Source organism: Liolophura sinensis, chromosome 7 (assembly GCF_032854445.1).
Source record: "Liolophura sinensis isolate JHLJ2023 chromosome 7, CUHK_Ljap_v2, whole genome shotgun sequence".
NCBI lineage: Eukaryota > Metazoa > Mollusca > Polyplacophora > Chitonida > Chitonidae > Liolophura > Liolophura sinensis.
In genome coordinates this window covers 25709373-25723731 of record NC_088301.1, presented here as the reverse complement: position 1 = coordinate 25723731, position 14359 = coordinate 25709373, and the positions used below count along the sequence as shown (strand labels likewise).

Sequence of the window (14359 nt, the reverse complement as noted above, 5' to 3'; positions counted from 1 at the left end):
AAAAGCTTTTTTTTTTTTGGCCGTCTCATTTCTAGGTGGAAATCTCATATAAACGAACTTTGCAGTTTCTGGATCACTGCTTGTTTTGTTAATCTTCTCGGCTAGTGTCGGTTACACAATATCGTTACAGATCACCAAAGAATTTATACTCGCACAGACACATGTGAACGGCTCGGTCAACCAAAAGACGGTTTATAGGCTAGGTACAATTTTAACTCGTCTGCTGAAGACTTTTTACTGATGCTCGACCCGTGCTACTGTGTTGTTCATTAGAAATCATGTTGTCGTTGTCACACTGATCAGTACATACATTTAATTTAAGTGCGGTAGCATTTCCGTTCAAGGTGATTCTATAATCCTTGCGATATAAACGCAAGTGTCAGAATGTCAACACTCTCTATAATTGTTAAGCTGATAAATCGTGTTAAATATTTTAATATGTGATTGTCCACATCTTAAAACTATTAAACCGAGTAATGACCACATGAAAGGTACATAATGTTAGATTAAAAGATTTTCAACATAAAATTCCTTCTATACACAAAAGAAGTGTTGTTTGACGTAAGATAATGGTACATTATTGCACGGTTTCCTCATATAAACTGTTAAATTTCTTAACCGCAGAAGGCTTAACCTAGCATTCTGAAAGTTTTTACACCTCCACCACTGACACCATGTTGCATAACTACACTGATTGTGACCTATACAAAATTAGACTAAAGCATTCAAAAGCAAAACAAGAAACAAAATCACCCATAACCATGAAAATATCCGTCATTATGAATCTACTAAAGACACACGTACATGGGCAGGGTATATAACTGGACCTAAGTAAAGCATAACCAATGTCTCCCATGCGAATAGGTGTACATTATGTGCATATTGGTATACCTTAATAAAGATGTACAGCACGCATACTCTATTAACCACATATAATAGAGCCTACCCGTATGTTACCTATTAGACGAATGTAGACAATCTTGCCTATGTTAGATTAATCTCACATACACATACATGACATGACCGGATCTAAGCTTGGATAGAACTTAATTTTGGCCACCCATATAAGACGTTCCAACGTTTAGATTGTTTCAGCATCTTGATAAATTAGTTTGGACCCATGATATTAAAATTTATGGCACCTAGTAAGAACGAACTATTTTGAAGGATTGATCCTCTATGGAGATACATAAACCCTACAGAAAAGTGTCCGGAATGCAGTTTACAGAACAAAACATTAGCACGGAAACGAAACAAGAATGACAGACCGGCTAAGTACATAGACAGGATTACCGAGGAGTCGGCTGTGTGTTATGTGTTATCACTGTAAACACCCAGACATATGTGTCAACAAACGTCGGGTGTTTGGCTTACGCAATAAATAGAAGTGAAAGAAGAACTACTATACTGGCAAATCCAAATGTGGGCTGCCGGGAATTCACCTGCGTTAACCAATATATATATCACGTGACGTTAGATTCAAAATCACACGATCACTATCAGCTTTTCTTCTGCCGGGAATTCACCTGCGTTAACCAATATATATATATATATATATATATATATATATATATATATATATATATATATATATATATATATATATATATATGAATCTAACTTCACGTGATGACATGACATATATACAAGAGGACTCGTGACATTTCCCCCGGGCTCTGCCCAGTTTCTTCCCACCATAATGCTGGCCGTCGTCGTATAAGTGAAATATTCTTGAGTTCGGCGTAAAACACCAATCAAATAAATAAATAAATTAAATGAATGTAAAGTAAACTTGTTTGTGTTACAAAATAATAAAACACAAATTTGTGTTCAACCAAAATGAGGTAATTAATGCAATACAACAAAAACATGTGTGTTTTGCAACAAATAGTGTATAACAGATCTTGTGTTCAACACATGACCTTGTGTTAATTCCGCACAAGACAGGGTTGTTCAAATATTACACAAGTCTTTTCTGGGAAAGACAAGTTTGTGTTCATACAAGTGCTTTTAGTGTGTATTTACTAGAAGTGATATTAAGAAAATGACCTCGTAAGATATAAGCGGGGAATCTGCCACACGGATGGACAAAAAACACAGCTGAATTCTTAATCGCGTAATCTAAATCCATATAATAGTGCCGGGGGAAATGAACAATTCACCTTACAAGTATCAGGCTCTGCTGTTAAATAGAAATAATTTGAGTAAAAATTTGTGTATATATATTTTTCTAATTTATAGACACAGAATATCGACAATGAACATTCTTGACTTCCTCATATATATATAACTTATAAAACTTAAACTGACAGATGTCAGCGTTTTGTGAGTGATGAATAGATTCTGTTATTGCTATAAACTGTTATATTATACATAATAGAATTGTTCTGTTGTTTCAACAGAATACTTTTGTTAGTGTAACGGGGTGTTGTGTTGCTCATACAACATCATGTTGCAGTAGCAGAACCTATTCCAGCAGCACTCAATACTTTAACCCAAATTATTTCACCCAGTGCAAATTATTCTTTTTCGTTCAAGAATGTTCAGAAATATATTTGTAAAATACTTTTATTTGGCTCCAAAGATTTAAATATCATAGATGATAAACTTGTTTTCAAATGTGTTCACACATTTATTAGGTTTTGCGGCCATGGAAATGGTAATGGTAATTTTAAAGCTGTAATGGCCTACTAAATATATCTAATTTCCTGATAATATCTCTGTAAAGCCAGTTACGAACTTATTGGAAGGTAACTAATTAATTATCTGTGTATTATACTTGTACATATTTGTGTTTTTTGGCGTCCAGTTGTCCCATCTCTAAGGTATTAAAACATTTATATTCATGCTCTGGTCGATAAGAAAAGTGATTTCAGATGTCCATATACATGTACTTCAGGAGTTCAACTATATTGATTTGTTTGGACATTGGTACCGGATGCAGCCTTCATGCACGTAGACACCGTCGAGGCAAAACTGAGATAACACAGTTACACGACGTTTAACACTTCAGTAAAACAAATAAAGCAAGCCTGAATGGGCGATACCGGATCTTTTTTTTTTTATTTTTTATAAATGGACATTTTTATCAGTTTAATTGGTCGATTTTTCTGATGGCAAAACATCGATGAGCGAAAACCTGATCGCATTTTTGCTATTTTTTTTAGCATAGCCCAGACAATGACCTTTCGGTAAGTTCGTAAATTTATAATGCTGGTTTGCCAATAACTTGAGCTGTTCTTGGCAAATAGAGAACATTTTATTTGATTACACTCAAACGATTAATCTATTAATTTTAACAGAAAGTATGTTGCCTGAGTGATACTAGAATGTATATTGCTATTGCAATAAATTATTCTGTTAAATATAAGGCACATATTCTACTGATTCAACATAAAGATTCTGTTAGACTAGTAGGACATTATGTCGACCATGACAGAATATTATGTTATAATAACAGAATACATTCTAGCATCACTCAGACAACAGACTTTCTGTTAAAATTAACAGATTAATTTTGGCTTAGTAATTTTTCAGAAAGTTACATTTGTGATGCAATGAATTTCCCTACTCTACAGTGTCTAATGCAAAAAAAAATTCAATGTGACTGGAGCAGGCTACCATTTTTCGCTTTTACGACCTATAAATTGCTTCAGTGTATGTTTGGAGCTTTATAAAAATCGTATGCTTGCCATATAAAGAGAAGAGTAAAAGAGACCTGAAAAAAGAAGTAGCCTTACCAGTGTGTCAGCAGCTTTAATTCACAGATATAGTCAGTTTTGCTTAGTCCTTTGTCCCAGTAAACTTGTCTACGCTCCTCTATACTAAGTTACAAACAAAAAGGTGTTGCAGAAAGTTTGTGTGCTCCGGTAATGTCTCTCAACACTGCTGTATTGGCCATTACAATATTTCGAAACGAAAAAAGAAGCGGAAGCAAATAGTTATTTATTTATTTACTTATTTATTTATTTATTTGAATGGTGTTTTACGCCGTACCTAAGAATATTTCACTTATACAACGTTGACCAGCATTATGGTGGGAGGAAAGCGGGCACAGCCCGAGGGGAGGGGACCCACGACCATCCGCAGGTTTCTACAGACCTTCCCCGGTACTGCTGGAGAGGAAGCCAGCATGAACTGGACTTGAACTCACAGAGACCGCATTAGTGAGACGCTCTTGGGTCATTACGCTGCGCTAGCACGCTAACCAATAGTTAGATTAAAAACACACCCAACACCTTTTCTCTCTTTGTACTAATTTGAACGAGTAGCCTTGAACTCTCATCGAAGGTTGCTGACATTGTGCCCGAGTCCTCACATTTGCCATTGCCCTTTTTGATAAGAGCAAAAACCATTGGTGAGTGAATGAAAACATACATGAATAGGACTAATGAATAGAAAATACTGACCAAAGTTTTCTCTTGATATACAAATATGTTTTATTTACAACAGATAGCCTAAATAGAATATCTCAGCATAAACATCACCAAATTTAATTTTACAGCATTTGTACATGCATATATTATATTATCATTATTAATCATATATCTCAAAATTTTGTCTTCTTTAACACATGTGTGAACGTACTAACGTGCAGAGAAATGGGTAAAACAAATATCACGTCGTTTATTTACAATAATATTTTGATCTGGTTGGCCTGATTTGAATAACAACAGTCAGCTTTTCTCAAAACCTCTGTTTGGCCTAAATTACTTGCCTGTGAGACTATTTTGTGAAACATAACATGCAAGAGATTCAGCTCTATAATGACACCTTCTATATGTTTCCCCGCATATCGACTTTAATACAAAGAAAAAACAAAACAATCATCGAACGTGTATCTGATGTCAGTCGACAACATTATGGGGTTTTGATTTAATTTAATTCTTCATTTATTTCATAAGATTGTCCTATTGCCTCTGGTTAAGTGATTTTACCATGGTGAACTGGAAGTCAATGGCTGGAAAAAGTTAAATTAAAAATTGCTCAACCAGGAAAGGTCCAATAAAGTCACATAAGCCGTTATTGTGTCAATTTTACTGCTTATCGGGACCAGGACTTAAGCTTAGTAAACGAGAGATTACTGGTATTTTATGCGTGTTAAATTAAATTATTAGATACATATACCAAATCCAGCCTGGTGTATTAATAAAATTAATACCCTCCAACATTCCGGAAAAAGTCGATGGAGTGTTGCCCTCAAGCCGTTGGTTCAGTGAATAACCAATGTTAATAGCTAGGATGTCAAATATTTGTCCCACCCACAGGCAGACTAACCGACCGACAGAAAGACAGGCACAGCAACTAGCTTGTCGCAGCTTCTAAATTGAACAAATTGTCGAATCCGACTGATTTTGACGTGAACACGTTTGCGGATAAGATGTGCTTAGAAAACCTAGCTTTGTTTAGTAAGTTTACTGTTGAAATATACTGTTTACTGCGTGTATTTGTACAGTAAACTTCGTGCAACTTATGACAGATACGACGATGATGGCTTTCATGTTATGACTAGACTGTTGAGCTCCAATGACCATAGTGCTGTGTGTTATTGTCATTACATATGATTGATATTCGTTATAGGGCAGAGGTCGCATCCTCTTGGTTGACAACCGTTCTGTGAACTTGGACTTGTACTTCCGGTAAGCGCTCATCACCGATTATTGCGGGCTCTTCCCAATGCGATTCTCGATCAATAACATCCGATTCCCCGGATGTGGAATCTCGTCTTCGGATTCTTCTCGGATCGACATCTAAACTATTTACCGAAAATGTATTGTATGAATGATCTTTACTGGACAATAAACCGCTCTTGGCGGACACTGGCGTTGTGGATACTGGTTCGGGTTTGTTGCTGTCATGGACTATGATCTTGTCATCATCATCCACGAATGCCGGGTTGACGGTTCCTTCTATGTCAGAGGTCACTTTGCCTTTCTGACTTCCTCTTCGACTGCCTCTCAAGCTGAGTTTCCTGCTGCTCTTGCGACTGCCTTTTTGGCTGCCCCGGGCGCTGGTCCCTTGTGACTGGTCGTCCAATCCGCTATCCGCACTGCTGGTGTTGCTACTACTCATAGAGCCAGAGCGACCTTTGGTCTTTTTCTCGCGGAGCCGCTCTTGGACTGAATCAAAGATCTCTTGCACTCTGGATTTCGGTACGATTCCAACGCGGAAAAATCCCAGCTTTCCCTCTTCAATCTTCCTGCAGTCCACCACAGTGGAGGCGGCGTTTTCGTGAGAAGGTCCGTCACACAGGATACCGTCACACTGAATAATCAACAACATTTATTTATGAAGTGAACTGCTTACTTCATTAACAGCGTTCAGTTTCTAGAAAATAAATCCTACCTGAAAATTTTTATCTCTGAGAATATTTTTTGATTTATAGTCCTAGAGTTTTCGCCATCACGACCAAGGTTTTGCATTAATAAAAACGTTTCGCTTCTCCAAGCTGAAAGAAGGCATAATATTCTGACGGTAAACTGTATCACACGCCCTAGATAAAAGAGATTTTGGATGCAAAGTATTAAATACTAATTTGGAATCTTTAACACACAGATTCTCACTTGCTACAACGAAACGTAACAAAGGCAAAATGGATACTGTGACTACAAAAAAATGTCTTACATTTTTGGGGCCGAGTTTAGCGAGCACCTGCAGGTGGTGAGTAGTATCAGCCTCTCCTGTGGGATTCGCAGAACTTACGGCCACGGGCCCCGTCCTGTCAATCAGGTGCGTCGTGATGGTGTTATCAGGCATGCGCACAGCAATGCTGTCAGGCCGGCCAATGTATTTCTCTGCGTCACGCAATCCTAACGTCTGCAACCACGGTCCTGTTACAACATCAACAAAAACAGTTATGTGACATACAGTGTCATCATCAAATCACAAATGTCACCTGGGAACAACGTCAAAATTATGAACATTATTCTGCAGCTAAATTATTCTTAGAAGAGCTAATCAGGAGTGCAGCTTTAAAGCATAGCACTGGTTAAAGGGCAGAAGAAATGGATTTAGCAGTAGGTATGGCAAAACTAAAATCCATGGCGTATAGACTGACGCACGCCAACCAGAAAGAACTGTATTAAAACACGCGACATCATGCAGTTTATAGTCTTCGGCTATGTAGGCAGTTAACTCATTAAGGAGTCTATGTGGCCCGACCAGCGAGGCGAAGGAGTAACAAGAAAATATTGTTTAGCTAAAATTTAAAGCGTGCGTGTATCAGCGAAAGATTTGTGATATCATGATTGCTTAATCTGTATGCGTTTGTCACACGTGTGTCCTGCAAGTATGAAGTCGATCGAACGGTTGTGAAGAAAACTGAAGGACAATCACACATTTCTTCCACTACAGTTAGTTACTAATTGATCTTTTACCTTTGTTGACGACCAGACTAATGGTGGATGGCCAGACCTCCTTCATGAATGCCCAGGTCAGCTCTCCGAACAACTCCCTACCAGCCTCAATCTGTTTCAGGTTCGAGATCCACATGGACATAGGACGCTCTTCCGCTTGTTTCTTTGTGTTATACGCTCTCTGTAAAGAAACAGTGCACACTGATAGGATGTTTGAAACGTTCGGTGGAATTATAGTGTCGTATCCGTTTTCATTTTTAGAGGGCATTCTGGCCAAGTGTATTTAAAGTCAAAATTCTGAGTAATTACATATCGTCACTGAACCAATTCTGATTGTAAAATTTCAAAGAAAAATACATCTTTCCTGTTTACTTTTCAGTGATTCTCCTCTGGAAACATCACTGGATACTAGGGTTTATTTCTCATTTTGAGAGGTATGTCATCTGGAGTGCTTTTGAGATTATGCCACAAAATCAACCAAGTTAATGGTGTTTTTACACCTTTGTCTAAAACTCCAAATTAACATGGATTTCCCCAAACAAGTCTGGACATGAACCGCAGACAGTTTGTGGTAACCGAAAACATACAAGGGCTAACCCCACCCAACCTAAATTTTAAAGTCTGGTTTTACCTCAACAGCCTCTGGGTGTTTACAGGCAGCCACGAGGATGTAGACAACGTCTGAGGGTATCCCACATATCCCTCCGCGGTTTAGGATGTCTGTACGAAACAAGGAAGAGCACTGTTAACAAGGTACCCCGCAGTCCCACATTTGAAACATTTGATAATGCTATATTGAAGATTAAATTGATAGGATATTGAAAGATGGATAAGAATCTGCCGCGAAGTGGTTAAGTCCATCATTTCAGCTCTACGTTTATTTCTCTTCAGTTGTTTTATAGACGACTAGCCCACAGCCATTTTTCTATTATATGCCAATCTAAGATTTAGTCTCTCCGACCGTATCTGGGTAGGTTTTCCGGCAACCTGCGGATGGTCTTGGGTTTCATCAGGGCTGTGCCCGGTTTCCACCCACCATAATGCTGGCCGTCGTCGTATAAGTGAAATATTCTTGAGTATGGCGTAAAACACCAATCAAATAAATAAATAAATAAGATTTATAACTTGATGACATTGCTTTTCTAGTTTTATTTATATGACAGCATGTATGTGGTTCTAGACGACTAGGTGACACTTGAAAATAAAGATGTTTGCACTTCAGTTTGCTGTTATATTTGAATTTACAAATTGGCGATGAACTGATCACTTTCCCTTAACCCTGACGTCGAAGCAGGACATTCGTACAACTGGATCTAGACTGCCAGTTCGCATTCAATCTGAGTGTCAGAGATTCTCATTCTCATTAACACACAATTCAGTATGTTATTAAACTATTTTTGCTTTCTCTAGACAAAGCATTTTTTGTCTCTAACAGCTTACCTGCAATTTTTGATACGCCCGTGTCCCTCTTGGCGTTCGCCCAGATTGCGGTGCCACCATGAGCGTGGAGATAGCTCACGTTGATGATTGGTGAGCCCAGCGGAAGTAATGGCCGACCAGTAACAGATCTCAGTGCGCATGCCGTGAAACAGTAGAACGAAACCACAGCAAACATGATCATGACAACCACTTCATAAGAGTGGGTGGCTTCCACCTGAAGGCTGTCCACGAGGAAAGCGATACAGACCATGTTAAAGAGGAGAGTCGTGACGAACCAGGCCTTACTGACAACCGCTGAGAGCAAGAGAAGTAAAATGCCGACTACAAGGAAGGTGATACACCCAACTGACACAGCTACACACTGTTCTCCTTCGTAGAAATCTAATCCCCTGGCTGTCCCCCAGATTAACCAAAGACAACTGAATACAATGAAGGCGCAACTTTCGAAAGTTTTTCCCCGCGAGAATGACACGCAGCCGACGAGGAGTTGAAGAAATCCGCCAATACCAAAAACCCAGGGGAGAATAAATATACTACCTCCTGATGGCGGCCAGAGAATGGCTAAACCTGCCACCGCATTGCAGAAAAAACCGATCATGTCCAAATCAGCGTACTTTGAATAACCTAACATAACGTCTCCCGACATCTTGTTCGCGGGCTGCTTGGATTGATCCTGCAACTTTCCATAGATGCAAGAAGCGCAGCACCTCACTTTGTCGACCATGTTTTGTTGAATTCTGTTGGATTCGAATAAATGCCTGCCGAGAGGCAGTTTGACCGAACATTTCAGTACCCTTGTTAATTGAGCGGCTAAGCCGTACAGAGACAACAAGAAGTTGATCCAACCCATCGCGCCAAGAAACCTTCCAGATAAACCATCAGTACAGAGAGCCAAGCAAAATAAACAAAACACTATGTTTTGGAAAGAAACAAACAGCTCTTTAGTAGCTGAGAATATTCCAGCACAAAGGTAGACGACAATGAAGAAAATATAGACGGCAATGAGTGGTGATGTCCGTGTGTCGCGGAAAAACTCCATGGCCAAAGTGACCCCTACGCCGGCCCAGAAGACCCCATATAGACAAAAGTGACACCCGTGATAGACATCGGAACGTCTGACAGACACGACCCCACAGATGGTTTGTAGGAGACCCGGCACCAACACCCAAGCGAAACTGTCACTAGGAAACGAAGTGATGCCTGTCACATGACTGGCAAAGACCGCCGAACAGACGACGTTCATCGCATTACCAACAACAACGTAGTCTATGGACAGCGCCTGATTGTCGCGGAGTCTCTCTGGAATTTCGGAGTCAGATGCCGATCGGCGCTTGATCATGTAACGAAACAAGCTCTGGATCAAAATGGCGCCCAGCAGAACGTAATAAGCGCCGGTGGCGTTGGATAAGGGTCGCCAAAAGGAAACGATCTCAAAAAGGCAGGCTAAGGCCAAACAGAAGGACAAGATAGCTATGTGTTTAGAACGCTGAACTAAAGCAAGACCAGTGAAAACCACAAAAATGCAAAGAAACGCGCCGTAACCTGGAAACAAGCCCTCGCTCGTTGTCACAACAGGAACAGTGGAGTTAGCGTCGACCACGTGGTACAGGCCACGTGATGCCCACACAGCGGTGAGGCAGAGAAAAACGGCTCGAAACAAAGGCTCGTCAGCATCCCCGGATGTCAGACCTAAAAAGACAAAGATCACTCACAGTTTTGTGATGTACAGTTGTTAAGTTTTTTAAAATATGGTGTGGTCTGCCCTCTATTTCTACGCTATAAAAAGCTACGCTGTCAGTGTAAGTGTAAATAGCTGAAACTCCTTGCTCTTGCTTCCACAAACTCACTAACCAATAAAATATGTGGAACAAATGTCCGCCCACCATATCCAGACAATGCAAACAGCTGTCAGCCATTATGATAACTCTCAACACTTATTGTGGCAGAAATGTTTTATTTGTCGGAGTTCATTTGATAGAGTTTGCCATGAAGGGTTGTATCGAGGAAGGTTAAGAAAAGAGATGTTGAGAGATCGAATTCAGTGCCTGTTAATACATTACTGACTGTTATATTACTTTTTGAATTGTGTGACTACATACATCATCATTGCTTTAAAATGTATAAAATCTACGGTTATGTTTAAAACAAATAAATACAGGAATACTTGGACGTTTACCACTTTGTACAAGGTGTTAATGGTTTGAACTTTAAAGAGACGCTGTTCCCATCACCATATTAAATCTGAATTGAATGAATAAAAATGATAAAAATAAAACTCACCAATTTACAGCGCTAAATGTTAAGAACGACATTTGTATCATAATTGCCAGTTTTAAAATGTTAACAAGGCTCGGGTTTGAACCCAGGACCTACCGCTTACGAAAATGACTTCGAAATTAAAAGCATATACCAGTTGCACGAGAGAATAAATGAATACAGACAAATTCATTGCTCTATGTTGTAAAGGTGGGTGAAGAGGTCGAATGATGAATGGTGCCTTTATGATGGGGTCTGGCAACATGGCGGTGTCAAAGCTGAAGGCCTGTGTGTTTCACATGATTCTACACTTGAGGGAGTGGAGCTGAGACAGATAAACATAATGTCAGAGTTTGGGGTGACATTCATGGACAGGGGCGACAGAGGACGGAATGTTAACAAACGCAGCCCGTGTCCGCGGGAAGCCGACACACAAATGACTGTCATAATTGACTTCATTTCTCTGACATTCTAATTTCGCCTAGCTGCTTTTGAAATAACGGCTCGTGCCTATCTTAATTTCACTCGAGTGTCTGGAGGACTGGGTTAATGAGATTAAGGTGGATTATCCGGATTATCGTGGGTGTTGACCGCAGTCAGTGTGATTCTTAAAATCTTTTACCCATCACTCAAACACCATAAACAAACAATCATATTGCAACCCCTCCACCGCCTCAAAAAAAAAAAAAAAAAAAAAAAAAAAGTCTCATATTACACAACTCCTTTACATAACTATTCAGGGTACAACAATGTATGCTGTGCAAGCCTACAACGCTGAATGCCCCATAGCGTACTGCCCTGAGCTGAAATCTTGCTGGGGTAAAGGCTGTGCTATACACTGTCGATTACTGTACATGAACTTAGATGTAAAGCTTAGCCGGAAAAGTGCGCTCTGCAAGGCAACATTGGAGCCCTGCACCGTGCAGAATTGCCCTTGGAGTATGAACAATTGCATAATGCTTAGCCATGTATCAAAGGTTGCACTATGAAATTAATTAATCTGGAGTTGTGTCTTGTTAATCTTTAAGTCTCAAAATCAGTAATGGTTATTTATTTATTTATTTATTTATTTATATGATTGGTGTTTAGCGCTGTACTCAAGGATATTTCCCGAGTGTACACTTGGCCAAATGATAGTGTTCAGGTTTATGGGTATGTTGGAAACCGGAGTGCAGGAGAGAAAACTACTGCAGACTACCAGTCGTCGCCAGGTTTGTGAAAAAAACCCTGATTTAAAGCTGCAGACGAAAAAGCCAGAGCTGGATTCGAACCGATGAGCTGGATTCGAGCCAAAGCAGGAATGTTAAAGGTGATCTTATTTATTTATTTATCTGACTGGTGTCACTTCTACCACGTCAGCTAACTTTATGGATGGAGCTTGTTAAGCAAATTTGAATAAATACCACAAATTTGAATAAGAATGTGAAGTGTAATCAACGGAAACCTAACCTCTGACTGAATAAATACTGTAACAATGAATGGTGAAGTGTAACCAACAGAAAACTAACCTGTGACTGAATAAATACTATACCAATGAATAACATGGTGAAGTGTAACAAAAAGAAAACTAGCCTGTGACTGAATAAATACTATAACAGTGAATAACATGGTGAAGTGTAACAAAAAGAAAACTAAATTGTGACTGAATAAATACTATAACAGTGAATAACATGTTGAAATGTAACCACCAGGAAAATAACCTGTGACTGAATATATACTATAGAAGTGAATAAACTGATCTGTTACTATTACTGAGTGAGCAATAAAAATGATACATTCGACTGAAGTTATTTAAATGAATGTGATAGGATTATTTTGAAAATTTTTATAACTAATCCCAGGATATATGCGTACAATGGGATTAAGTGGTTGGAGGATGTTTATTTTACACGATTAGAATTTGTTGTATATACATCAACTGCCGAGGAATTGTTTATCCGGTATTTCATACTATAGTACAGATGAGTATATATAGCAGATACAGGTGCTTTATGAAGATGTTTCGGTCAGATCTCAAGATACCGGTACATAACGGTAAATTTTTCTCACCTGTAACTCAAAACATCTGAGGACAGCGGGGAAAGAAATTGATCATACCTGTGACTAAGGATGCCAGGGATAAGGTAAGAAGAGCCACGCCGTAGTTCAGGCTGTCTTTGGGGCGATCAGGTTTCTCCCAGGAGCTTCTCCATCCCTCGGAGAACGTGTAGACGCTCATCACAACAAACGCCCAGAAATTCGTGTAAATCGTGGCAATGGTTGCCGATAACCTATGGATTTCGCCCATGTTGTCGCCGATGTCCAAGGCTTACACGCGTGAGATCGGAAAGTAACGGGAGAAAACTCTTGTCAGTTTTGTAACATCAAACCTGGACTCTTGTTAGTTTCGGTTTCGTTCTCTGCTGTGTGGAAAGTGCTAAATGCAAAAGTCTGCGTTCCAATAGTTTGTAAAACTGTAACAACTGTAAAATGTTACCGCGGCCGCTAGCTGGCTGAACGGATGAGGGCAGGCAGAAGCCTATAACTTGGCCTGGAGAAAGCAAGTCTCTCGTGGGCTTGAGTTCCACTGATCGCCGTGAACTGGCGAAGAGCACGCTAATCTGATCAAAACCCTAATCTCTCCGCCGGCCGAGTGTGACAATGCTTAGGGAGGCTGGTGTGACACCAGTACGTACCCACTGTCCAAGAGGAAGGCCTTAACCAGCTTATTATCTCTAAAAGTCTCTCGGATCTCGCGTGAACTCGCCGCTAGCCTGTCAATACCGCATGTAGGTTATTATAATCACGATGGTCATTTTCCGAACACAATAAGGTTGCACCGAATGGCCGTACAGCTCACTCGAACTACGCTGCATACATTTCTCAACGAACTGGCTGTGGGCAGAGCTATCATTCGAGTATAAGTAAAAAGGCGGAGCTTATAGCCGGTCTCCCCCCAAACAAGGAAGTGAGCGGAGGTTCACAAAAATCAGTTTCATCATGGGCTAACCTAGTTCTTATTTGGTCAGATATGTTGGAGGATGACGAAAACCTGCGATGAGAGTTTTCCTCCGAGCATGACGTTTGTTACCTGTAATAATCCAGTTTCCTTGTCCGTGTGAATAGAGACACGTTGAGTTTCTTCAACACGCACATGCTTCTTTTGTGATTTGCTTTTTCACGGTGTGGCCAGCTAAAAAAAAGTGTCCCGTCTGTGGAGCGCCGGGCCCCTGCCGTTAGGAGGCTGATTGGCACGTGATATCCCGCCCTCGAGGGTGAGTCCAGTCAGCCTTTACCGTCACGTGCGCGGGAATTCCTGTTCAGTCACA

At 40.0% G+C, this 14359-nt stretch overlaps 1 protein-coding gene across 1 annotated transcript; it reads right to left on the bottom strand.

Moving 5' to 3' along the window:
- Positions 1-4424: 4424 nt before the first annotated feature.
- On the bottom strand, positions 4425-14280 carry LOC135470175 (uncharacterized). The gene is made up of 6 exons (XM_064748971.1): positions 13149-14280; positions 8796-10484; positions 7987-8075; positions 7377-7536; positions 6625-6830; positions 4425-6264 (listed from the first exon to the last, which is right to left on the bottom strand). The coding sequence occupies exons 1-6, from the start codon at positions 13336-13338 to the stop codon at positions 5575-5577; spliced, it is 3024 nt and encodes a 1007-aa protein (XP_064605041.1). The 5' UTR covers positions 13339-14280; the 3' UTR covers positions 4425-5574.
- Positions 14281-14359: the final 79 nt, after the last annotated feature.